This window comes from Periophthalmus magnuspinnatus, chromosome 1 (assembly GCF_009829125.3).
Source record: "Periophthalmus magnuspinnatus isolate fPerMag1 chromosome 1, fPerMag1.2.pri, whole genome shotgun sequence".
Classification (NCBI taxonomy): Eukaryota; Metazoa; Chordata; class Actinopteri; order Gobiiformes; family Gobiidae; genus Periophthalmus; species Periophthalmus magnuspinnatus.
In genome coordinates this window covers 9,308,736-9,330,280 of record NC_047126.1, presented here as the reverse complement: position 1 = coordinate 9,330,280, position 21,545 = coordinate 9,308,736, and the positions used below count along the sequence as shown (strand labels likewise).

General features: G+C 39.0%; 1 protein-coding gene across 1 annotated transcript in view; it reads left to right on the top strand.

The window, feature by feature from the left end:
- Positions 1–19,229, top strand: part of tusc3 (tumor suppressor candidate 3) — a 51,026-nt gene extending 31,797 nt beyond the window's left edge. The window contains exons 7-10 of the mRNA XM_033970933.2: positions 9,196–9,259; positions 11,843–11,917; positions 17,146–17,236; positions 18,947–19,229. Coding sequence (XP_033826824.1) covers positions 9,196–9,259; positions 11,843–11,917; positions 17,146–17,236; positions 18,947–18,962 — 246 coding nt within the window. The 3' untranslated portion in view covers positions 18,963–19,229. The remainder of the gene's footprint in view (positions 1–9,195; positions 9,260–11,842; positions 11,918–17,145; positions 17,237–18,946) is intronic.
- Positions 19,230–21,545: the final 2,316 nt, after the last annotated feature.

The following is a 21,545-nucleotide window of genomic DNA, read 5'->3' as shown; positions in this document are numbered from 1 at the left end:
GTTTATTAATAATGCAGACAACACTTCAAAGACAAACACATGCCCATACCTCAGTTCAAAACTAAATTTGTAATGTGACTTTACACAGGAATGGTATTAAGTGACAATTTATTCATAAGTTAATATTTGATTCATTATAAGCTTCAAAGGCAAACAGCATAATTATATTAAAGTACACTGTGGTGTCATGTCAGTCACATGATTCCACAGAAATAGAAAGTTAAAACACAATGGAACATTCTCCATGGAGATGAATTCATTTTATGCCATACTGTGGAATATTATAGCCAATGGAACAGCATTTTCATGGAGACAAAGTCGAGGAGGTCCTTCTCCAGGCCTGAAAGTAAGAATAAACCATTATTTTTTTCACATTTTTAAGACAGTAAAAATTAGGTAGAGCATATAAACCCTGTAATGTGTATATTCATAAACTAAATCTCGTAAAACTGCACTGGCATTCAATTTATGAGATTTTTTATTTGGTGATAATTGCTGCTGTGCACACAGAGAATCCCAGATTAAGCCAAAAGGTTAGTACTGCTGTGGAGCAGTTTGAGCTAGAACACATTTTAATGCATTTATTAAAATGTATCTCAAATTCAGACCATGTCAATTAGTAATGCATTTTAGTCATTACACAATGAATGCTCTCCCTCGACTGGTGACATTTCCACATTTCCAGCAGACTTCACTATTGGCAGAGCCCATCACAGCAGTGCTCCTAACCTTTCACAGTTTACATGGTGTTTCACAGTGTCCACAAACACACCACTGACATCTGGGTGGCTGTGCACAGTTAAGGAATTCTTTTGGTTTGGGCTCACCTCCAGTCCAAACTCTACTAAGCACCGTCCACAGCTGTAACCTAAACCTTGTAGGGAAGACCCCAAGAGATATGCAGCATACGCCCGTGTGCTGCTCTGAACTATTGGCTTGTAGTGGGTTGTGCTGGCTCACCACTCAAGCCAAGGCAACAAGTATAGCTCACCTCCCAGCAGAGGCCCACATGTGCCAACCGCCTCTGGAGTCTTTGAACTCAACAAAGAATGGGATGAAATCAGTATTGAGCAGTTATGACATAGAATAAATGTGTGCTGTACATCTTTTAACAAAGTAAACTTAACTGTATTTGTGCCACACTGTGATGGAGAACAGCAAATACACTCATGGACTTTGACCTTTAAGCAGTACATTGTGTACAGAGATGTATACAGCAGATATTGGGCATAATCGCATAGAAAATCTCAGCGTATTTGAAATCACCCTTGGGGTGCTAGTCTTCTAGCACCATTATCCAAAACACCTTGTATATTTTCTACAAGGATTGTATGGTGTAGATTATAAAGCAAAGTAACTCCAAGAAGGGAATGTAAACACTCGCACCAGTGTGTTATCTTCTAATGTGTCATACTGTAAGGGTGAGATGAACCAAATGATAACACTTTTACTCCTTAGTGAAAAAGGCCAATTCCCTCTGTCCTCACTGCTGCTTTATGGCATTTTTTATGTATTTATTTTCATGCAATGCAATGTTCATTATGAGACCCATAAAGACAAAATGCAAATGAGGTTTGGATCATTTTACTAAGGCAGTCCCTGCTCAAAAAATAAACAAAAATAAAAAGACAGGCTTTTAAAAAGAGATTTCAAATGGCTTTAATCCACTCCTGTGTAATTAGTCCCAACTCTCCACAGAAAGTGTAAACACACAAGTGCATAAACAGTAAGCACTAATGAGATTTCAAAGCTTCACCTAAAAGTCCCTAAAATAGACCACAATACTGAAAAATACCCCACACATATGCCCCTACATTAGAATATTGTATTTTAACCTCAGAATAACTTTCGTGTTCATCCTTTTCGAGAAACTCCCCTTGACCTATCTACAATTTCATGAGGCGGCTCTTATGCGCTTTTAAAAAAAGACTTGTTGAAAAGACTTATTTCTGGGTCCCGCGTCCCTAGTCTTGCATAACTTAAGCACCTCTCTTGTGTTTTGTTTTTTCATTAGTCCCTGGTCCGGTCTGAGCGCCTCCTGACCTTTAACAAACAAACCCATGTTCTCATATAGAGCCGATGTGTGATGGAGAGAGATGGAGATCAGGGTTTGGAAAGGTTATCTGGCCCCGGTTACTCCCTGATACCAATGCAATAGTTCACTTCACTGTTTGTTCATAGTGTGTCTACCAGCGTTCAGTTTTGTGTTTCAACTGCCTGCCTGAGTTTAATTTAACAATAGCCCAAGTCACTTCAGGTTACTTGTTACGTACTCTACAAAAGTCTTTATAGGTCTGAATGGAGTTATGTCATAGTGCTGGAGTAGAGAGAGTAAAGAGCTGTTTCACAAGGCCCGGCCAATTCAGTTCAATTTAGGCTTATATATAGCACATTTAACCAAAAGTACTATTTGACCAAAGTGCTTAAAAACAAAACAAAAAAACAAATTTACAGATAACACAATACATGGGAAAAGAATAATAAAAAAAATGAATGGTAAATAATATCATGAGTAACCTTGTCCTATTTTATTGTAATTTTAGTTCAAAAATTGAGTTTGTGCATCACGTTCCAACTGTAAATGACCCACACATGTGTCACCCTGTTGTTTGGATCCACATGAAGCAAACTTATTCACCTAACTCTGGCTTAGATCAAACGTTGAACCCAAATGGATAGCACAGGAGCTCAAGTACATTCTTAAAGATGAGATAACAAATTGACATTGACTTTGTGTTGTTTACAAGGGACAAAGTGACTTATTGTTTATAACCATAGACTCTATAAAGAAGTGGGCTAAGTGAGTGTGACATCACCCATAGCGTTTGGCTCCAGTGAAATGAAGCTCGTCGAGGCTAGAACAGTTATAGGGGCGAATTTGGAGCTGAGTTCAGATCGCAAGTATCATAGCAACCAAAGAGCCAATTAAGAGCCAGGCTGTTGAAGATAACGCCTCTTCCCGTCCGCACCACTGGTTTAGCAGGGAACGAGTGCTTCGTAACGCCGTCAGTCAAACTTGTTGCTAACGCTAGCAGAAACGATTTCGGGGAAAGAAGGCGCCTGATTTGTCTGTTACTAATGTTCATATTTTGATTTAGAAACAAAATAGTGAAATAAAAACACCAGGATCATGTAGAGCTGGTGAGTATGAACATCTTAAGAACAAAATGATGTGGCTCCTTGCAGCAGTTACAGAGAGAGGGCCGACAATGTTTCAGTTTAAAGTGAATTGGTCAATGGAGCGACAAGCACATCCATGATCACTTCCTACTTTGAATGCGACGGCTAGTGCGTTAGCTATGTCCATTTGTATGTACTGTCTATGTTTATAACAGTAACGTGTGCAAATTACTTCTGGGCATTAGTATTATTACCTGGATTTTTAGTTTTAGACTTCGACAAATTCTCACGGAAAGTTTAGATCAAAGTTTGCCCACTGCTTCACTGTCGTATATGCTGTAGTGCGTATAGCGGTCTCTTGTTTTATGTGTAGTGTAGCTTCATGACTTACGGCACATAACTGATTATCTGTTTCCCTCACGCATGTTCACATTCCTTCACACTTCACTATTTTAAGCCCGGGGCATTCTGATGGTAAATATGTCCATATATTCAGTGTTCCATTGTCCACTGGTGCAGACATCTGATGGGCTCTGAGGCCTGACAAATTGGCTGCTTTATGCTCTAATATAAACACGGCATTTTAATGTCAATATATTCATACTCTTTTTCCTCCAGGAGCACTTGGTGAAGCAAAGACCTATTTTAAAATTCAGACACTGATATTTAGGTTTTTGATTGGCTTAACCTTTAAAGATCCATTTCCCAGTGCTTTTGATACAATTAGAGCTTCAGCCCTTTTATCTGTTTGATTTTTAAATTTTGGCGATTAGCTAATGTAGAATGATTAAGGCATTAATCAAATTCACTCTTCACAAATTTGATATGCCCAGTTAATTTATTTTTTTCCTTTTGTTTTTTAATAGAATCTCCATATCTCCTATTGGCACTGATTCCCTTCTGGCAATTTAATTTCCGCAATTATTTCTTTCACATTTTAATTTTATGGATTTAGACCTGGTGTCCAAACTACAGCCCCTGAGCCAAATGTAGCCTTTAGACTAATTTTTGTTTCCCTTAAGGCCACCTGGTAATTGGCCCAAATAACAATGGTACATATCATAAGTAAGTGCAGACTATTATCGCAAGAATAAAAAAAAAATAAATCGGCATCTCCATCATAAATATAGATAACCCGATATTTGCACTGCTTAGCGAACCGGCTTTTGACTTTAATCTTCATCTTCAACACTTAAACTGCTCAGAACGTGACTGCACTGCTCTGTTGAAGGTTTGGGCTAAAAAGGGAGGTGAAAAATAGCTGTTTCGCCATGGGTTTCTCCGTATTCTAAAGAGTTGCTACTGTAGTGGTGCAGACGTCACATTACGATTACAGACCTGATTAAAGGTGAGGCCTGTCTGCTCTAGGTATGGGACAATAAACAATATAATTTATCATGATAAAAAGAGTACATAATAATTGTTGGACATTTTAAATAATCGTGATAATCAGCAACAAAAATAATCGCCATTGTATCACCAGAATGTGCTGATAAAACCTACTTCTCCACAGGGGCGGCACCAGACATAGCTCCTTTTTGGTTGGAGGAGCTATGGGGGCACATCTCCACCTCCTTCCATGTTTGAGTTGCTGTTTTAAACCATTTTAAATGTAGTCAGCCCCTGTAGTGATTCATGAAAACTAAAATGGATTTCTTTGTTTTATTTTTAGTCTCATTTTGTACTTTGTGGTCGAAATTTGAACATTTTAGTCAAGATTGAATCCACTTATCCTTAATGTTCTCTGCTAGATCGTGGTTGCTTTCACTGACAACAAAGTACAGTTGTATAAAAGTTGTATTTTTAAACTCTTTGCAACTTTAATATCACGATGTTGACGTTAATCGCAATTATTTTGGTCTTGATAATCGTGACACAAAATTTCAACACCATCCCGTGCCTAGTCTGGTCAAGCCTCTGCTGCTCTTGTCTGTATGGATCACCAGTCTATGGCCTTCAACAAAAATAAAAATAAAAAAAGACCTCATCATTAATAAAAGCATAACCTGCGTGTCAAGAACCCATTGTGTCGTTATAAGAAGCAAGCGTAAAGTGAAGTTATCCATTGCGAGTCCCTCCATTCATCTCGTATGAGTTCGACCAGCTGCTGCGGACCACCCCTGTGTACATGCACCTAATGAACAGACTCTCCTGTACAGATCCTCTACAAACCTCATTCAGAAACACTCGGAGTCCTGTGCGCTCCTACTTTTACACACAGCCGCACTGCACACTAATGAATACAAGCCTGCATTCTAATCCATCAGATTAATTGGAAGTGCCCGGCCTCGGATTGAGGAATTTTTCTTCCCCACTCACTACTCCTACTGCTGCTTTCTCTCCACTGTTCATCTTGTATTTAGCATTGTAACAAGCAATACTGGGAGAACGTAAAAGGGTGCTAGTATGTTTTATTTGAATATTCCACTGGCAATGTTTCTTGGCCTCCAGGTTTTCATAATATTGTAGTATTTTTGGTTGGCTTGTATGTGACTGCACAACTTGTTTCATAACTTTGTTTAGAGTTACTAAAATCCTAGCTACAGATGGGCCTTTAAAGCTGTCATCTGCGAGTTTATTTGATTTTTTTTTTTTTTTACCAGTAGATGGCAGATGTAGACCCTGTTCATCTGTCTTGCATTTATTCAATTAGATGTTTTTGTTATTCAGAAGATACACAGACAAAAATTCCTAACGTGAGCGATCCGATGTGTAACTTGGCTTGGTGTTCCATAGTGTACAGTTTTATCTCATTTCAACAATTACCGTGATATTTTTATTCTTAATTGTTACAGAATCATCCCATTTCTAATCCTCGGTCCAAGAATCAAACCCCGGGACCTTCTTGCTAAGCCCGACGCTCTAACCACGCTGCCACCTTGTCGCGCTGCCTGAGCCGCAATCCACAGAAAGCAGTTTTATGCTAAGAATGGATTCTGGGTATATTGCTGATAAGACCTGAATAACGTCCTGCTAATTCTAAACAGCAGGTTTGTTCCGAAGACAAAGGAATCTATTTCGACCGTTGTCGTCTTTCAAGTGCAAAACTCTTCTTTTCTCTCCACTGAAGCAAGAAAGAGCTGTCCACCCTTTACTCCTCCCTCTTTGTCACTCTCTATTCATCTGCCCATCCTTATTCCCGTCTGATTGAAGAAGAAATGAAGAGCCAGGCAGTCAAGTGGAAAGAGCCGCTGCGTGAACCTCCACACTAATAATGTGGAGAGCTGCTATAATGCACAATGCTACACGTCCCTTTATCTTTTTCTGCAGGAGCCGCACTTGTCTTCCTCCGCCTGTCCTTTGGCAAACACAAGCAGGCGGGTCAATAAGGTCCAAGGTTTAAATAGACCATCAAGCAAGATGTTTTTATGAAGTTTGGCGTTTTACAGATAGACAGCGTTTTCAACTGGCAGCATTTTAAATCGGGGCTGTGTGGTTTTGAAAGAATCAAATCAAACTTCGACGAGTACTGGGGTTGAGATAGATTTGCGATATTAATTGTAAAAGGTAGGATTCAGTGTGGAGTGTAAACCAACCCAGGAGCATTAGCATGAGCTAGTACTGTCTGTAGATGGTAAGTGATAATTTTGAAACCAAGCCATAAACCAAATTTTCCCTGAAGTATTCTAAAAGTACAATTACAATATTTGTTAAAAAATATGAACTGCAATAAATAAATAACAGAAGGCAACACTTAAGGAGTTAATCTGTGTCTATAATGAGAGATAAAAGTTCATAATTTGACCTTCCAAACCAACCAAATATTTCCAACTAGTACAAAGAAAAAGTACCCATGATAAATATCGAGCCCCGTTCCCGCTGTTATGCATTTAATGATAAGTCAATATAGTATTTATTGTGACAGGCCAAACATGAACTGATAAACTAATGCAAGAATCTCAAGCATTTCACTTGTTTTACCTGTAGTCTAAAAACTACAGGTAAAACAAGATTTTTCTGTTTAAGATAACGCCCCTTCCCGCCTGCACCACTGGTTTAACAGGGAGCAGGCACTTAGCCACTCTGTCAATCAAACCTGTCACTAACGCTTGTGGAAGCAGGTGCCTGATTTGTTATTAATGCTCATATCTTGTTTTGCGCACACAATAGCGAAATAAAAACACCAGGATCGTGTAGAGCGGGCCAATATGAGTATTTTAAGACCAAATTGACGAGCCTGACAGCAGCAGATACAGAAGGGGGAGGGACGGTTTTCCAATGTAAAGTGAACTGGAGCCAGAGCTGATGTAGCCAGAAGTGTACTCATGATCACTTCTCATTTAGAACGCGGCGGCTAGCAGGTTAGCTATGGCCATTTATGTATACAGTCTATATTGCAGATGGGAGGGGACAGTGGCAGATGTATTTTGAGGTAAAAGGTTTTTGGTAAGAAATGAAGACTCAAAAGATTCTGACGTCCCCTGAGTATGTTATTATAAATGAGTACACCAGAGAGGGACGATTTGTGCACCATCCAGTTTAGAAAAAGTACAAATTGAGATTGCTTGGGCTTGAGAAAGGAGAAAAAACTGTATCTTGGTGTTTCATTGTAATCATCTACTAGTCAAGACCAAGGAGGAGTAGGTGTATTGAAAGAGAAGATGATGGTTGATGGTGTGAGAAAGCAGAAAGAAAGAGACTGAAGATTTTCTGAAACGAAAACAAAGCTGTTGTATTTGCAGATACCATCACAGTACAATATTCTAAAGCCCGGCACATTATTTGTAGAGCGCCTGAACATTTAAGCTCATGTTTGAGTAAGTGTTTGTGTCGGGTTACAATGACCTCTCTGCCCACTCCCAAAGTTGCGCCTCAGTATCCGCCCACACGCAGACAGGAAGAAGGCTTTATGACTCACTATGGGAACACTCACCTGAGCAATTCGAAAAACTCATGTTCTTCACTGGAGCATTTTGTTTCTCATGGTCAGTAATGCAGAGTATGTTTCTCAAACTGTGCTTCAGGTGGGGCTGTGGTCCTCAGTGAGATGTTGTATTTCCTGTTTTTGACTTGCTTTTGGTGATTCCTTAGCTCTTTCTAATCCATGCAAAATCTATGTACAACTTTGTGATTTATTGTTGAGTCCTGATCTTGGTTAATTACTGATTTATCCAAAGTTTAATTAAAGCTGCATTACCCAATTTTTTTTTTCTCAAAACTAATCAAAACTGGCTTTACCCCAGTATTATAAAAGCAGAACTGTGCAGACCACCACATGTTGTCTTCATCTAATTGGAATACAGATAATCTATTGCAAAATGGCAAGAAATAGCCACGTGAGTCACTATATGACGCTTTGGATGAGAGCTGATTGGCTGTCTGACCGGTCCACCCGGCTTCACTTTTCTGACTGAAGAAGCTTTAAAGCAGACCTGTTCTTTTCAGAGCTTTGAACCATGTTATACTTGTTTCAACATTTACCCTGTCGAAGTTGTATTTGGAGTGATTCGTGTATGTTTGAGTAATCTTAAATAGATTATTTTCAAGGTGCCTTATTGCCGATCAATCCCCTTGTTTGTTTTCTTCAGTTGTTTTAGGTGAATATTGTGATGTAAAATGTGCAAATTACAACATAATAATCCACAGGTGTCAGAGATTATAACTAAAGAGCAGACACAAGCACAATATGTCTTCTTTAAAGCTGTGCCAGTGGCCAAAACTCATCCATGTGAAAAACAAAAGATTTGCCAAAGGGTTTGTGCGAACTAGAAGCAGGTTAGATCCTTCTTCATTTCACACTTTGAAAATCTGGTGCTCCAGCTTTGACCAAAGTCCAAACATTTTTTAACCTAAAGCCAAAAAACCAAAAACATTTTTTCTTATTATGTCAATGAGGTAATCAAAATAATGATTCATTTGGTATCTTAATCCTGACATTTTGAAATTACGCAATATTTGTTGAAAAAATAATGAAATTTAATTTCACAGCAGCAAAGCACTTCATCTTCCTTACTGTGCGCGCTGGTTTTCAAACTTCCTGTTCTTTCTGCTAATATGATTCTAATGTTGTTTGGCTTGTTTTTAATTGGATCCAGCTGTGTCGCACTAACATTTGTCTCTTTCTTTTATTTGCAGAGTTACATTCACGGGAGCAGCCAAGCCCAATTCGTCGCAGAGTCTCACATCATTCTTCTCCTGAGTATCCTTTCGCCAATTTAAATGTGTTTATGTAACATTCAAGTTTCAAAGCGTTCTCATTGGTTTATGACGGTAGATCATCATTGTAACTTAAGTTAAACAAATCAACTTAGAAATCTTAGGTTTTGCCATTTAAATGACTCAAATAGTAAATGGGCACATTTTTATATAGCTCTTTTCCACCTTCAAGGCACTCAACGATTCACACACTCAGACACCAGTGTACATAGAAACTGGGGACAAGGTGGGTTCAGTGTCTTGCCTAAAGACACAACAGCACCATGATGTTTATGTCGAGAGCGGGATTCGAACTGTCAACCTTCGATGAACAAGCACCAACTGAGCCACTGTCTCCCATAGTAGTCAACATTACACTCAAGTGAAGAAAAACCACTCCAGTAGAAGTAGAAAGAGTAAATACAACTACTACTACTACTTACTACATACTACTTCCTACTAGTACTGTGGCCAAAGTACTGACTAGCTGCTTGGGTATAACATCTGATTTAAACATTAAATAATGCCAATAAAAAAGTAACTATGTACGTTATGGAGAAAGAACAAAAAAACTCAAATGTTCATATACCCTTTTACTGTTTATATAAAACCTTTGCCAAGTAAATCAAGTAAATATATTTGAAATAGTCCCATAACCAAGCACTTGTTGTACTGTGCTATTTTTCTGGACAACTATTGTGATTATGATTAGATTTGTGTTGTACGTTTAAATTTTAAAAGGTAAAATTGTGTGCAGAGCATTCACATTAGAAATCAGACTGAAATGAACTAATACAAAAATCCCATTATTTTTCAGAACATGTTTGTGGCGCTCTAAGGCTAAGCTACAGGCACAGCAAGACTTCCCTTTTAAAACACAGGACTTTTTGTTGTTGTTCTTTAGAGGTCATTTTATTACCTAAGCAACTCGATAAGTGCACCTCGTGATTGTGATGGAATAGCGATTTGGATTTGATTGTGATTATAACGGGCAGCACTAAGCACTACACATCACAAGTATTTTGTATGCGTTTGTAACCGTTTTTAGCCCCAGCAATGAGAAAGCTATACTTGTCCATTGTAAACATGAAAGCTGCGTCATCTCCCTGCTCGCTCCATAGGGAATGTGTTTGCCGGACCAAACAAACAGACAACACAAAGAATAGAGATTGTGCTCTTTTAACTTCATCCCGGCTCCTGATTTGTTCCAAACGCCACCCCTGATGAGAGCCGTGTCCGTGTGCGTCTGCCTGTGTACATTGGCAGTAGAGCTGTTTGTTTGCTGCTCTGGCTTTTGTATGCACGCCGGAAATGGTAGTGTCCATTCTGAACTGTTGTGTTGTGCACTCGTGGGAAATAGGAGGTCCAAGGCACCTGCTGCACTGCAATATTAGTTTGGGGTTTTTTTTATTTCTCTTATATGCCTGTCTGATTACATCTAAATGAAACACACCTCTGCCCTTGTTGTCTCTGCAGGAGGTGTAAACACACAGTATGGCCCCCATAACCTTGTTTAATTCACCGCATATGCAAGCGTGTAGTGGAGGCTTAGGATTAGACAAAAGGGAGACTCTTTTAAAGTTCGTACTAACAGATGCCGCGTGCGTTCACTGCATGAAAATTTATAAATGTCATCATCAAAAAAGAGTGGAGAGGGTCTGATTTAAAAATAAAAATAACATAAATAAATAAAACTAAAAGAAATGTAATTAAATAAAAAATAAAATACATAAAAAATAAAATTAAAATAAAATAACTAAACAATAAAAAAAAACAATAAAAACAAACAATGAAAATACATACAATAAAATCTCCAAAATTGTGAATCATGTTTCATGCTTCATCTGCACACAAAGCATGTTTTGGGAAAAAAAAAAAAAAACACTTGTAAGAGAGAAATTTCAATATATTCTTCACTGTGAACTTTGAAGTTTATGTTGAAGTTTATTTTTTTTCATAAAAAAGCAGAACAGAAAAAGCCCCCTCTTCCAGGCAGATAAATAAACTTCAGTGTTTTGGTTGTTTGTTTGTTTTTTGTGTGTTTTCTTTCTTCAAAATTCATGTGTTTGTGCTTAAATTCACTTCATTATACATGGATATTTGTTCATGCTTAAAATGCATTCTCTGCATTCATTCAACCGCTCACTCGTTCTCTGCATAATATTGCCTGGGTTGACTTGACTGCACGGTTGCTGAGGTGTTTAAGAAGGCCACTGAATAAATCATGTATCCTGATGTATTCCTCTGAGGTTAAGGGTTCACCTCTCCACATTTATTTCAACTGATACAGAATTCTAGGCTTTTATTAGGTTTGCATTGAAGAGTGCACTTTAACCTTTCTTTCCAATACTAAAATGCAATACTGACTGTCATTCATATGAACTTATTTTTATGTATATTGTTCAGTGTTAAAGTACAAAGTTAACAGCAGTTAGTCATAAGCGAGGGTTCATTCTTGTGGTCAGATCGCTGAATTGTCTGTCTGTGAGCCCCTTTACCATATTTGAAAAATTACAGTATCTACGTCCAGTCTGCCCTTTACTTTTACCGGTCCTGGGATGACTTTTTCTTAACTGCGGTGCTCCAGATGCTGCTATCACTATGGGCATGGTGTTACTGAATGAGGCTGCAACTTCCAAAGGAGACGTGGGCAAGAGGAGAAGTAAGTTAAACAACACAGTTCACTGCTTCTTGATGTAATATAATTTGCCTTTTGTAGCGTGTTTATCTACTCTAATATTATGTTACAAGGCAGTCCATTGGTGCAGACGCTGAAATGATATGCTGCACGTACAATGAGAGGTTGATGATGATTGAGACCTGGCATCATTCTATAGAGGCGTTTTTTTTCTCCTACATCAACATTTCAAAGGCCTCGCTGAAGCAGACTGTACAGCAAATGACCCAAGTGCACTCTTATGATTATTGCTAAGGTTGAGCCTCAGCCTGGACTTAGACGGAGACGTTACATCATATGTCAGGAGGCATTTTGCTCACTTTATATAGCACTTTTTGTTTATAATCCCTTTTACTTTAACTACTAATTGTTTCTCCTGGTTTACTCGTTTGCTCCTGCTGACTTCTACTGAAATCTATCTCCCTTATACCTGCTGGATAAATGTTTATGTCGGCCGCCCACACTGGTACAAACAGAGCGTGGCCCTGGGGTATAGTCATGTGTCAGTAATAGGGAGGATTAGAATTGAACACTAGTGTAATCAAAGCATGTTTAAGCTCAGCTCCACCTCCATACTGCTGAGGCCAGCTACAGGAAATGATCTTCTGCTTCGTTGGCCATTTTCTTCCACAAAAACACAGTTACTCAGCTAACAAATGGGTTTATAGAGTCGGTGCATATGCAGGAGCTGGAATGGGAGGGGCCGAGCAGAGCCGAGCAGAGCCGAGCAGAGGAGCGAGCAGGGTTTAAGAAAAGGTCTTAAGATTGAGATTGGAGGCAACTTAAGAAAAGACGGAGAAACTGCAAAAAGTGCACTACCAACTGAGATGCCGTAGAGTTTAAGATAATGAATGTTTTAGCTGTTAACCTTAACTAAACCATTAGCTTTTTGTACAAGTGATTGGGCCAGATAAATTGAGCTTGTTTAATCATCGGGACAAATTATTTTCGCGGCAAAGTCATACAAGCTCTGTACACTCGATTGGACGATGTTCAGTCAAAATGATAGTATTTCCACATTACAAGCCATGAACACAATGGAGTGTGGGTAATTGTATCCAGAGATTGAATCAGTTAATGTCTCTTGGAGGCTGTTTCTAATCAAAAGAATTGCCATGAAGAACCATTTAGCATCATCATATCTATCCATATTTGTCCTGCTAATTACACGAGCTTAAGTTAATATGTTTATTGGCTCCCTGTGCCTGGAGAACGCACATATATTTTACCATGCCAATACATCATGATTTAGTACGCACCCAGACGCCCAGTCAAAAGAGGGATTACCACCTTTGTCATTGAGGGAAATCATTTTGCTTAAATAATTTGTCGTCTGGCCAAGGTCATAAATCTCTTTGCGTATTAGCATGCCTAGCACACGTCTGAGTTCAGCGCTGATTATCCCTAGATGCATACTAAGACAGCACTCAGTCATAATTGATGTGCTACGGGAAATAGATTCCACTATACTTAATGAAGACGCACAGACTTCCTCACCCACTCGAACGTGAAGGTGTACCGGGAGGGGACCGGGGCCAATGGGGGACTCTCTCTGGAGAATAAGCTGCAATCAGTGGTACTCTCAATCAGTCGATCAGTCAAAGCACACAAATGGATTTTTATTACACATGTCAAAACGGCTCTTTAAATTAGTCATCAGGCAGACTTTTACTTTAACCCCCCGTACTTCTCCTTCCAGCCTTGGTGAAGTGCACTCGTTTCTATAGCAGTGTTTTGGCATTCTAGCGACACAACGTGTATCCCAGTATAAATGTATGAGCTCTGTGGGGTTGTAGGGGTTGCCAGATATGTTCCCCTTATTTAAGTCGCATAATTTCTTCTATATATGTCAAAATATCACACGTAACCATCTAATCTCTTCAAGTCACGACGCAAAGCTTGAGACAATGCTACATCACGTATCCACACCCTCATCCAGTTCACTTGTGCTGTTGTTTTTATCTTGTTCTGTACAGTGGCCTTGGGTGTTTTGAAAGGCGCTTGTATATAAAATGTATCATTATAATCATGTGTGAAAGTCGATAACCCTGTAGTTTAATCCTGTACATACATGTGATGAAATGCATAGAATTCTTGTATTAGATTAGCTGTATTGGTCTGTATAATGTTTATCAGAAAAATGCAATTAGATATTTTTTTCAAAGTCGTTCACCCCTACACTGGGGTGGCAAATGCAATAAACAGAACATGTTTGTTAGTTTTAATATTTATTTTTATGTGCTTGCCTTAGCTTATGAGCAGCACTGATGAATAGCAAAAGAAAAATGATACTGGTGGACACTGCCTTATATCTGTCTGAAGGGAGAAGCTCAAACTAAGGTCATTTTCACACTGCTACAAGTTTGAGAGCGATGCACTTGGGCCAGTGTGAACCCAACAGTCTCATTCTGGATGGCAGTAAACGGCCGGTTCGATGGCGGGGCGAGTGCAGTGTGAATGCGGTTGACCTCGGGCCGACGTGTATTTGTATGAATAGGTGCTGCAGAGGTGCTGTTCGACACATCCACCTGATGAGGCAATTTGGATCAACTTAAAACCAACGACAAGTCCCCTCGTGCCTCAGGTGAACCTACTTCTGTCTGTGTGGCGTTTTCTCTGTTGTCACCAGGGCGCATAGTCCTCCCTGTATATTTAGCCACATGTGAAAGAAAAGGCCACCGCATACAGCACCAGGAGAGTGAGCGTGTGCGTGTATTCATGGGGCTCTGTCTCCTTGAAGCGCGTTGTCATAGACAACGGCGATGAGCTGATGGACTCTCACGAGCCCCATGGTGCATGTTTCGGGTGAATCATACGCAGTGTATGTGAACAAGGCCGACCCAAAAGTGAATCTAGTGCTGCTAGTCCTCAGAGCGCACTAACGTGAGAAAACCATCTAACACCTATTTATTTACAGTTTGTGTTTGTTAGCTGGTGTGTTAGTTTTAGTGTAGTTCACTCCTCCCTTCAGATAGATATAAGGTAGTGTCCTCCAGCAATCTGAGCAGAACTGAAGAAGCCTCTTGGATGAGCAGTGAAGCTTCTTCAATCTAAAACTTTTCTCCAGTGAACAGAATTGTTTTTTTTTTCTTTTGCTATGGATCATACTTGGATGACTGAGGGATTACACAAGCATGAATGAAGTTTCCATGTAGTCCTTGTTACTGTTGTTTTTCTCATAAGACTCAAAATATGGTAGAATGATACAGCTATTTTCATCCAATCTCAGTATATGTTAAAACTGATGCACTACTAGTAACTGCTGAGTGTCCCTTCTGTCTATTGTGAAGGATTGAGCCTGGAGTGTTGTATCAATTGTTGCCACACAGTTTTAGCTAACCACAGAGGTTTGGTTGTTTGTCGCTGGGATCTTGCATGTAAATGATATGCTTGAAAGCTGAAGAATGAGAGCTCTTTGAGCACAGCTGACAGTGAGTGATGGTGACATATTCTACTATACATACTAGCATCACAACAAACACACCCACTGAGACGCGGCTGCGACACGCAGCAGCAGCAGCAGTGTTTTGATGATGAATGACAAACTCCAGACTCAAAATGACAACAAGATTTTGTCCTCCATTTTCCCAGACGCTTCTTGAGTTCTGATGCTGCAGTTTGACACGTACCATTTGGAGTCCAGGAGAGGTCCTCATCCTAATCCCTGATTAACTGTATCAGTGGGTGGTGACAGTTTAATTTAACACAGCACTTTGTAAAGGATTAGCCAACATATACTTTTCCCCACAGATTAAAGATCATGTCTATGTATATTTCATTTTAGCCACAGAGGAAATAAGACCATAATGACCACAAACATTACTTGCAAGTTTTGCAAGAAACTTAATGAGAAAGCAGGACAGTGGAGTCATCATGGAAATAGGTGCATATTGTAGGTTGTGTTTTAAAGGGCTCACTATTGCGTCAACAAAAGGAGAGCTTCTTGGGTCTAGAGCCCATCAAACACACCTGCAGTCTGAAGTGAGATCAAACGGGGAGTTGCGTCAGACTTTATAATCCACATGAAAATGTTTTTCAGACTCGCCTTTGGCCAAATATCTCTCCTGGGTCATTGTCTAAGGAGTAGTTCTTATCTCTCCATGTGTGGGAGGTGAGGAATGAAAAAGCACACATTTGCATAATCTCATTTCTTGTGACTCATTTTTTTTGAGTATTTTTTTATTTAAAAGTTTTCATACAACTGGTGTCATGTACTGTGCATACCACGATAATATTTATAGTCCTAACCCTAATGTAGAATAAAGACTAGGAATTACCAAGAAACATGTGGCGTGTTTTCTTGGTGATCATTTTGAAGCAAAAACACAAAATGTACCAATCTCTCATTATCCCTGTTATCAGGTTTTGTCTGTCCTCCTTCTTCCATCTTTTCGGCTGGTAGTCCACATGCCATTACTGTTATGTGTCACCATGCCAATTTTTCGAATACCTGCACTGAAAAAAATTTGCTAGATCGGGCATCTGCTTCACGATATCTGTTTATCCGATAAACTGGTTGAGCCTTTAATTTGTTGTAATAAGAGCATTTACAGGATGTTTCTGGCCCAGAATGTCTTATAATGTTAAAACTTTTATTCATATGAAACTGTTCAGTAGTGATTTGAAGGATAAATAACAGTTGCATGACACAATTGAATCTCTTGTGTAATGAGTGAAACTGTTTAAAAAAAGAAAAATAAGTGCCATTTTCTGTCCCTACAGTGGTTCAAATCGGTTATTAACAGATACTTAAAGTCAGAGTATCAGAACTGAAAAAGCTGGATCGGTGCATCTCTACCAGTTTGGGTTCCTTGTGCGTTTATTATTGTGTGACATGTTAACTTATTCATTTGAACAGTATTATTAGTCTATTCTTGTGGCAAGTCGTTATGGAAACTATTAGTCATTATTAACAGTGTTTTGTATTTGTGTTTTTGCCCTTGAAATCCAATAGAAAGAAAATGTATGTTTTTTCATATTCTGCAGTGTGAATATATGTGAACCACAGCAGCTGCATATCAACCACCGCACTCTTATCTACTCCCAGCTCATTAAACCCACACACGACCAGATAAAACTGTGACATCACTAAAAAACAGTATTTACTTTGTGTTGGCCTCCTGTAGTGCGTTCTGTTTTTCTGTAGGACTTTTTGTATAACTCTTTCAAATCTTCCAGTTCCTGACCATAATACATTTCTGTTATTCTTTCAGTCATCTGCCTGGTGGGCCTTGGCCTGGTGGTGTTTTTCTTCAGCTTCCTGCTCTCCATTTTCAGGTCCAAGTACCACGGATACCCCTACAGGTAACCATGGCAACCTGCAGGTGTCCTTTCAAGTTTTGTTGCAGCTTAGTCGACGCTTATTCAAACTCAATAAATGTAAAAGCCTGAAAAGAATCTCAAAATCGCTGGAGTTGACAGAAAGTCATTGCAGAGTTATTGCAGACACGGTGCAAAAAGTGGGGCCAACGCCGCATCCGTTCCCATTATTGCTTTCATCTTAAGACAGCTCCTCAATTGGTAACTGTCCCTTCCGAAAAGCCAGGCACCGCAAAGCCAAGTTTTCACTACTTCTTCTTGTGAGGCTAATCAAATAAACACAAAACTAAACTCCCCAGCCCCATACCAACATCAAATTTAAGCCGCGTGTCTGGTTCTGAGGAGCAGGATGTCTGCCCGTCACCTTATCAAAAATAAGTTTGGACTGTAACCCGAGGTTTAGTGAGCAGCAATTTGGACTCACTTTGAGCTAAAGGTCAGCACTACATAAAGAAGATTTAATGTGCAACAGAAGGCGCTTTATAGAAGTGTGGAGACAGATCTAATTCACCCATAGAGGAACAATTGCACCAAATAACAGCAAAATTCACCTCCAGGAAAAGATGAGATTTGTGATTACAGCGGTTTCAAATCCTGCTTCAAAAACGTTGAGCCACTAGATATAAATCGTAAAAGGTAAATAAAAATAATTATAACGTCAGATGTACGTTTCAGTAACACCTGGATTTTCTGGTAAATATTAACAAAAGACAGGAGCTCTGTTCAATGAAAACACAAGATAAAAGTATTAAACGAATCATGGCCGAAAGTCAGACACTTGTGAAAGTTTTTGTTACTAAACACCACATTTGTTCTAGCTGTGTTTCAGGTGACTTTCTATAAGCCAATAATACTTAATACAGTTGAGGGCAGGGAAAGTGAATATTATTAAAATTCTGATTTAAAACAGCGAGTTCTTGGGCCTAGTCAGTAAGAGAAATAACCAGGTTCAACATTTGTGCGTTCACCTTTTGGATATTTCTTTGCAAACTACAATGTAATTAATAGGAAAAACTGGCCCATTCCCTCCGTCTGAGACGAATAAATCACCACCAGCAATAACATTATCTGTTGTGATATTGGAACCTTTCATTTTCATGTCAAATAACATGTGTGAACTCTTTTATTGTTGGACCATTTAGAAATTCATGCAATTCTTTATTTATTAAGAAAACGTTTTAATACAAATTCTGACCTGACTGTTCAAAAAAAGTTTTAATTTAGCCTCGATACATTTTGAGATTTGGTCACACATCGGCCTGTCACGATAATCACTATATGGACTTATTTAAAAACGGTTTACTGGGATTATCCTGAGACATAAAGCAGTTTTAATATTATTGTTTATCGTCATATTTATGTGTTATCGTGACAGGCCTGGTACTAATAATAATCACGGACAGCTGGGAAACCCTGTAATGACTTCAATTTGAATTCACTCACAGAAGATTAAAAAACCACACCTGCACAGCTCCGTGTAGTAGTTCCAGTGCTGAAAATCAGTGTTAGTATTCAGGTGTTTTAGTGATAGCTGCATCTCCAGTAATATTCATTAAGAGCAGGCGCTGACGGCGGTGTCTGTCTGACCTCCGCTCAGATTGTTTTGCTGTTGAAAAAAATAAGTCGTTATTGACATTCATTTGTTCTCATCACCTTGGTTTTGTTTTTCTTTTTGCTCCTCTCTCCATCTCTCAGCTTTCTTATTAAGTGAAAAATGAAAGAAGATGAGGCCAAAGGATGGAAGCAAGGGAACTCATGAGGAACTTGAAAGAAGCCAAGGCATTATCCATCGGGTCCGTCGTGTGTTTGTTTTTTATTATCACTGTCACTTCTGCGGATAGAATAAAAAGTAACTTATTACTCAATACACTGGAATATAAAGCTTCTAATGTGTTGCACAGTTGAGCATATCTCTGTTTCCATGAATAATGTAAAACCAAGCATTTCCATAAGTGGTTGCAATTGTACGGTAGCTTTTGTGTAATGGTTACTCAGAGGTTTGGTTAAAACTTTAAATAAATAAAATATTGATACATTTTAAACTGTCATTTTATTTAATTGGTCCCAAAATATCATGGGGGAGATTTTTTTATGTTTTTTTTTTTATATATTGTGAGGACAGTAATGGCACAATTGGAACGGAAGCACTGAGCAAATAGTCTGTAGTTTTTTGAAGTATCACAATTTTCTCCACAAATGGCAAAATATCCTTATCCTGCATAAAACTAGTCCCTGTAGTTTTAATGTACAATTGTTCTGAAATGGGATTCTTGCATTTCAGTTCGTATTTCAGTCTTTTTGTCAAACATTTTGGACACGTTTAAATGTAAAAGGTTGTAGAGTAAATTGTAGTAGCTTGAGAGTTAAAGAGAAGAGGCATAACGCTGGAGTTCTAATGCAGGAGAAATTCAGCCCGGAAGACCTAACTGCGCTCCCGTCCACCCACCACTTCTCCAGAGTTTACCTGCTCCTCAACCTTCATCACTTCACTCCTATTACTCCTCCCCACACTTCATCTTCATCCAATCAGTGCCCAGTCTTCACTCGCCTCAGGCCCATCTCTACCACCTCCAGGGTCCAGATCCGGGAAGAAGACGTCTCCTAAACGTCTTCTAACTGTCCAGGTTGAAATGAACCCTCAAGACATTGTCATAGTGTTGTCCGTTCAGTTGAGTGTAATCCAGTCTGGCTATACTTACATTGTAGGGAGTATTATACCTCTGATGATAACAAGGACTGACCCTGCAGTGAGTGGCCTTGGTACAGCGCAACAGTGCAGTGTATTTAACGGTAAACATAAGCATACATTGCAAACCCAATCACAATACTTATCAAAAGAAACCCAATTTGATTTGCTTTTTAAAAAATCATACAGCCCTGTTCTAATGTATAATCCATAATTTGTGTTTTCCTCTAATTCGTGAATGCGTTATGCCTGATGCAGAGCTATATGAACAGTTGCATGTTGAAAGTGAGAAGTGAGGGCACTTCATCCACTGCCCACTGCTGCAGTGAGTGGGCTGGAGCTCTGAAGACTTTACATAACCTTTACTTCTTGTGGGAGGAATGCAGCAGTTGTTCATTTGGAAAGATACAAATATTCACTAATCATTATGTTTTGGAGTCAGTGGTTCAGAACATTTGATTTGACTTTGCGTTTAGTTTTGACACTTCATGTATGATCATATGTAATGTTTTTTGTTCACAGAGCCTATGGAGTCGACCTTTACTGAATAAAACCCCTGACCAAGACCAAGTTAAAGTGCATACGACAGGTTTTCATGTTTTTTCTAATTATTACTTAGTTTAGTGCAATAGGGTCATTTTTTATAATAGTTGTACTTCAGTTAAGGGGCAGTTTATGGAAAAATGTTGAGAAGAACACTACAAAAATACAGGAAAATATCATGTTAACATTATGGTATCTAGGTAACAGCTATAAAGTATAACACTGGAGGATTGATTCCCGCTCCCCGCATTGTGTAGTATAAATGCGGTGGTCGGAGGGTGTCGCAGTTTGCCAGCCCCGCTCGTGTCAGTCTGCCCCAGGGACTGACATTTTCGTTTCAAAAAATGTGCAAATACTTGTTTACATAATTAGCATTTTATAAGAATTGTACTAATACACAAAACTTTCTAGCTCCAAGTAAAATACACTACTCCACTTTTACTGAAGATAAGTTTTGCTTCATGAATTGACAATTTTCCAGAAGCAAAGTCCGTCCTGTATTATATTTGAATAAAGTAACTGAAAAGTGCTGATGGAGAGGAGAGCCCACAGTTCTCTTCAGTACTGTTGGCCTTTCGCTGCAGTCCCCAGAATAAGCAGAACAAATGTGACCTTCAGGGGGATCAGTATTGGCAAATGGAGCCGAATCAATGTGGATATTAGACAGAGGCCAGCGCAGGAACACAGCCCATCATGACATACAGGATCAGCTCTGCCACAGCTGCCGTCCATGTCCAAACCTGTCCAAATTACTCTTATTCTTATAAAATCCTGACTTCTGCGAGGAATTAGCAGCACTGTGTCTTTTAACTGTTGTTTTAAATGTTTTGCAGTGGTCCAAGGTTATTAAGAATGTCCTAATTATTCACCTCAATGAGTTTTTCACAACTTTGAGAGGACAGAGTGTTTTTTGTCATAATAATGCTAAAAAAAAAAAAATGTACACACTAATGATGCACTTATTCTTCAAGAAAATGCTCTATAATTAGATGCAGACAGTACATTCAACTGTAAAGACGTAAGCTGCTTATACAATATGTCTAGACTGGGGAAAGTCGCATTTTG